This window comes from Cyprinodon tularosa, unplaced genomic scaffold (genome assembly GCF_016077235.1).
Source record: "Cyprinodon tularosa strain WSP-4 unplaced genomic scaffold, ASM1607723v1 ctg45, whole genome shotgun sequence".
In the NCBI taxonomy this organism is placed as follows: domain Eukaryota; kingdom Metazoa; phylum Chordata; class Actinopteri; order Cyprinodontiformes; family Cyprinodontidae; genus Cyprinodon; species Cyprinodon tularosa.
The window spans coordinates 625,929-631,879 of NW_024039174.1; the positions used below are offsets into that span (position 1 = coordinate 625,929).

The 5,951-nt window shown below is 43.0% G+C and overlaps 1 protein-coding gene across 1 annotated transcript; it reads left to right on the forward strand.

Moving 5' to 3' along the window:
- Positions 1 to 449: 449 nt before the first annotated feature.
- sall2 (spalt-like transcription factor 2) lies at positions 450 to 5,636 on the forward strand. Its single transcript, XM_038300469.1, has 2 exons — positions 450 to 4,141; positions 4,918 to 5,636. Exons 1-2 carry the CDS (start codon positions 638 to 640, stop codon positions 5,182 to 5,184), a joined length of 3,771 nt encoding a protein of 1,256 aa, XP_038156397.1. The 5' UTR covers positions 450 to 637; the 3' UTR covers positions 5,185 to 5,636.
- Positions 5,637 to 5,951: the final 315 nt, after the last annotated feature.

Sequence of the window (5,951 nt, forward strand, 5' to 3'; positions counted from 1 at the left end):
TTGCATCCATTTTGAAATGTGAAACAATCAGATTTCTCAAAAAAATCTGAACTGAGCATTAATGCTTGCAGTGTGAACATAGCCTAGGTAAAAATCTGTGTTGAAGGGCACAGATGTGTATTTGTGTGCAGATTTGTGTGGAACCCGCATAAAGTTTGTGTGAGAGAGTACAGAGATGACAGTAAAGAGATAATTGGAAGAAAAAAACAACAAAATTACTGTCTGTTAAGAAAGCAAAATCTAAAAACATACTAAATGAAGCTGCATTTTAAGCAGATGGAGATTAAACCCAAAGGTAGAGCTACTATTCTGTTTTCCTGTGTATCTTGCCTAAAACATGATTTCCTTCCCGTAATATAGATTGTTTCTTTAACCCTCTCCAGATCACCATCCTCTCCTCAAAGGTCCCTTCTGCCCCTTGCTCTTTGTGCATACTCTAAAGACTCTTAAGACCCCAGCTACCCACAGTGGATCCATTAGGACCCTCTTCGTCAAGACAGCCCCTCAAAGATTCACCGATTCACTCTTGTTTTCACACTTTCCTTACATATCCTTCTATTAGCAAGGATAGTTTTCGGCCCTTTGTCTCTGTCTGAATACTGACTCTTATTAGTGCCACTGCTCCCAGACGGCACACATGGCATCTCCTAAGTTGGGCCTGTCAGCCACAACCACAACCTCCTCTTCCCCATCATCATCATCTGCATCATTAGGCCCTCCTCCACACCCTGGAAGCCCAAGTCGGGTACCTGAGGGTCCTCCAAGTCCTGTAACCCCAACCCCAAGCCCAGGCTTAACCTCTGCTTCAGCCACACCTGTAAGGACCCATCTGAGCATTGCTCTGATCCTTGAGGAGCTCAGGGTGCTGCAACAACGGCAGATTCACCAGATGCAGATCACAGAGGAGATATGTAGACAGGTTTTGCGACTTGGAGGGGACTCCTATAGTATAGATACACCATCCCAGCATATCCTTCCGTCTTTGCCACAACTCTGTCTGGAAGGCAGTAAAAATGCATCTGATTCCTTAACCCAACCAGCTGCACCTCAACCCAATACTTCATTGGCTCCTCTCTTATCATGTTTCTCCTCTATGACCCCCTCTCAAGCAAACAAAACCACACAGTCAAGCACTTCCCTGTCTCAAGTTCTGCAACCTCATAAATCACAGATTGAAGAAGCAGGGCGAACTAGCAATTCTTGGGAGACCTCCCAATGCTCTTCTTCACTAACAACTTCCTCTGCAGGTGTCTCTGTGCCTTCTCCCACCTATGCTTTAGCTCTATCCTTAGCTCTACCCAATCGCTATCTTCATGAACAATCTCCCAATATTACATCCGTTGGGGGGCAGGGTGATTTGTCTTTTTTAAACTCATCCCTTACCACACCATCATCTAGTAACCCAAACTCTCAGCTCCAATCTGCCTCTCTCGGCAGTGACTCATCTACATCTAGCTCCAACACTTCTGGCCGTCTCCATCATGTATGCCGCTTTTGTGGAAAAGGATTCAGTAGTGATTCTGCCCTGCAGATACATCTCCGCTCGCACACAGGTGAACGACCCTATCAGTGTCCCGTGTGCCTCAGTCGTTTCACAACACGAGGCAACCTGAAGGTGCACTTCCTTCGCCATCGTGAACAAAATCCAGAGCTTTCTCTTTCACTTCTGCCACCATCTTTATTTGGGTTAGCCTTAGGTGCAAATGGGGGATCAGATATTGGACAGATCTCTGACAGCTCTGGAAGTGCTAGTGGGATAAATATAACACAAAAGAAGCGAAAAATTAGTAGGATGGATGATGAAATATGTGGAGACAACTTGGCAATCAGTGGTAACAATAGTGGCCTTTCTATTGGGCTTGCTGGTGAATCTGCTCCGTCTACTTTGCCCCTACCGCCTAGTGTGGATCTGGCTTTGATTTCACATTCTCTTCTGCAGCTAAACAGGACTGCTGCTGTTGCTAGTGTTGCCTCTATCCCACCTTCTTCATCCTCTACCTCTTCTTTGGCATCCTCCCTTCTCTCAAATCCTTCCCTTTCATCATCATCTGCTATTGCTGGATTATTCAAAGGTGTAAAACAGCAGCGCTTTGATGAAAACACTCCACCTTATGCACCTATGCTTTCCCCTACTGCTTATTCCCAACTAGCACACCTACCAAAGCTTCTTTTTTCACCTGTTTCTGTTTCTTCTTCTTCATCTATCCAGGCTGCTCACTCACCTATGTACAGCCATCCATCACTGAGCTTGCTACGCACCCAGTTACCTTCTGTTGCAGGATCCCAACCGCATGCATCCTCCAGCCATTCGCAGCTTCCATTTCCTATTTCTTCCCTTCCTAAAAACTCCAGTTCACCAACTACCAGTGTTCAATCCTTTTTGCCCACATCCACAGCAATTACCACTCCTACATCTGAAACCTCTAAGCTGCAGAGACTGGTCGAGAAGCTGGAGAAGGCCCCTTCACTTTCCTGCACTCCATGGTTTTCCTCCTCTACTCCAACATCCATGTTGGAGATTTTGTCTGGCACTACCACTTCTTCTGCTGGGAGTGCATCAAATACCCGTTTCACAAATGCCGGCAATGCCACTACCAATGTGGTTTCATCTCCATCATCCAATATCACCACATCGGTTTCCCAATTCACCCGTGAAATGCTTGTTGCTCTCAGAATGAGTGGCAATGATGCAAATGCCATGACAGGTGGTATACTACCATCACTTAATGCCACTGGTTCAGCACATAACCTGACAACCAATCAGTGTGGAGTGTGCCTACGGGTGTTGAGTTGTCCTAGAGCTCTGCGGCTGCACCAGGCCACACATCTTGGAGAACGTCCATTTCCATGTAAGATATGTGGGCGGTCGTTCTCTACCAAAGGCAGCCTGCGATCACATCTTGCCACCCATCATGCCCGGCCACCCAATGTCCAAAACTCTTGCCCATTGTGTCAGCGCAAGTTTACCAATGCTCTTGTCCTACAGCATCACATACGTATGCACCTTGGTGGACAGTTGCCCCCAGATAGCACAGAGGATTCTGAACAGAAGATTCCACCTGAATCTAATCCCAAATCCTTGACACAGTCTCTTCCCCAGCCCTGTGATCAAGAATCCCCTTCAAGTAAAACACCTTCTGGAGCGAGTCCTGCAAAGACCCCAGATACAAACTCACAGATACAAACTAAAGCTGTTGGCACAATCCCTGCCTCTTGCAGCAAGAAATCAGCTGAGAAAAATCTCACTAAGTCCCCACCCTTAGACCTAAATCAAATCCCCCTGGCTGACCTCAGCCCTGATCCTTTCATGAACTCTAACACACAAAGTCGTCCACCCAGCTCGGAAGATCCCCCTGTCCTGTGTGTCAGTTCACCGCTTCAGGTCTCCCAAATCACAGATCCAGCTTTGCCTCCTGATGAAGAAAACAAACTCCAGCAACAAGAATCTTTCGATATTTTCACTCCTACATCTAACACTTTGCCACTTGTCTCTAGTGATAACAAAACTACTGACAAAACTACAACACCTCCTTTATTGCTGGTGGATCCCACAAAAAGTAAAGAATCACCTAAGCTAGATGCTTTAAATGATTCCAAACCAGACATGGATGACTTACATATTACATCTGTTACTGATGCTCCCTATGATTGCACCAGTTCCAGTACTTCCTCTAACGTTATCACAGCTGAAGATGTTTACGATGCTGACAGAAAAGTTACTTTGGGATCAAACGCAGACTCAACAGAGCCACAATCATCAGAACCGACTGAGGAAGACAAAGACCCTTCTGATCCAAATATACCACCAAAACAAGACCAAGTATCTGTTCCTGAAAATGAACCCGTAATGACACCCACTGTGGAGAATGCAGACACAATGTTTGCTGAAGTAAGGGGGGGATTGCACAAACAGGCTATGTCTGTCAGAGAGACAGGCCAAAGCTTTCACTTTAGTTCATATGAGAGGGAAGGCCAGGCGGATCCCAGTCAAATAGGTGGACTGGTTTCAAATGAAGCTCTGGATGCTCCGCTGCCCATCAGCCTTGCTCCAACTCTCCCATCTCCAATGTCCCGTCCTGAGAAGAAAACCTACTGCTGTGCGGAATGTGGAAAAGAGTATGCCAGTCGCAGCGGATTAAAGGTGAGAAAAATATTTTCAGATATAATATTTGTATCTGTACATGAATATACTGTATGTTTATGTTCATGAGGATATTCATTTTAAGTTTATGCATTTAGCAGACACTTTTATCGAAAGCGACTTACAAAGTAGGCATTTGCATGAAGGGTCTTGCCTAAGACCCTTCACCTAATTACATCAAATATAGTTTGATGTAATAAGGTGAAACAGCTCATTTTAGGCATCTAATAGGTTAATGTTAGTTATACTTTATTGTGAATTTTGAATTCCATCATGCTAAAGTTATGTTAATTAAAAAATCACTAGATTCTATTTCATATAGTTTACTAATGGACTCATTTATTAGTCATAATTGAACATAAATGTATTACTGCTCCTTCATAGTCTTGAAAAGAATTTAAACTGCTTTAGATATTTTCATGGAAAAAGTTTTTGTGTTTTTCACTTCCTTCCTCATTGCTTATTTTCCTCATGTCTTTCCCTACTTCCTTATGTTGTATATTTTTGTGTTGCTCGCTTCTTTTACCTTAGTTCTTCAATAATTCTTACCTGTTGATTTCTTTCACTAAGATTTCAGCCATTGTCCTTCCTTTGCTGATTCTGCCACTCTTCATACTTTACTTTTTCACTTCCTTCCGTTGTGTCTTCCTCACCTTTTCAAATTATTTTCGTCTATGCTTCTTTACTGTATTTCAGTCACTGTCTGTTTCTCTAAATTGTACAGTGGAGTGAACTGTTGGCTGAATCAAGAATTATGTCATCTAATTAATTCCTAGGGTCATATGAAGCACCATGGGGGCGTTACCAAACCATCACGTCCACCAGCCAGGGGAAGTCGTTCCTCCTCCGACCAGATTCCTTCCTCTGCTTCTTCTGTGTCCTTAAACATTCCAGCCACTAGGAGTTCAGGAGGCTTCTGGAACCAGTACCAAGCCTTCCTAAACACAACTAACCAGTCAGCTGATGACCAGAAGACTGTAAGTCAAGGTGGAAATAAAGCCGTGCAGAAGGAAGCAGGGGAAGAACCAGAAAAAGATTCATAACTTAACTTAGACTGGCTTAGAAAATGTTGTGGTACAGATTTTTTGTTTGTCTTTTAGCACAACTCTATGGACATTTACAAAGAATTGCTTCTATAACCCATTTCAGGCGGCCTGTCAGTTTGATATTCAGAGTAATGTGTTTATATGTGATTCTTGTGAGACAAGCGTCATGGCCGTCTTGTGTTATAAAAGAGGCAATAGTCCAATTTTGTTGGGTTTATCAACATATAATTGGCTCAAAGGCTTGAATTATGTGACTCACAAGGCTAATCTGAACATACAAGAAAACGCTGCACTATCAGCTTCCTACTGAGTCACAGAAACATGCACAAGAAGAGTCTGACATTTTTATGTTGTTTTTGAAACATTTGTGATTGTTGTGTCACCTATTAAAATGTAATCCATATGGCACATCCTTTCAGCTTACTCAACTTTTTTAGGGGCATCCATAAGGAGCTCCCAAGGACATGTATCACCCATGATGCATCAGTGGGTGCTCACCTTGAGGCATTTCATATTTGTGTTAGAAACTAATGATTTTTTTTCATATCTGTAATCTACTGATATTCTACTGCAGGTAAAAAAATTTTTTTAGGGGAATTTAAATTTACAGCAGGGCATTACTAACAGTGTGGATTTCATATTAATCAATCCCTCTAAGAATTAAAAGGTACAAACAGGTTTTTGGATGGTTAATTTAACAACTGTGTCATGTAAAACTCACATAAATAATAGAGTTGGATTGAATTTGATTTGATCTTTACCTC

Bases quoted from the DNA above. Each gene is read 5' to 3' on its own strand.
- sall2 (XM_038300469.1), top strand. From the start codon at position 638: ATGGCATCTCCTAAGTTGGGCCTGTCAGCCACAACCACAACCTCCTCT. The intron at 4,142-4,917 runs GTGAGAAAAATA...ATTAATTCCTAG, and splicing joins CCAGTCGCAGCGGATTAAAG to GGTCATATGAAGCACCATGG.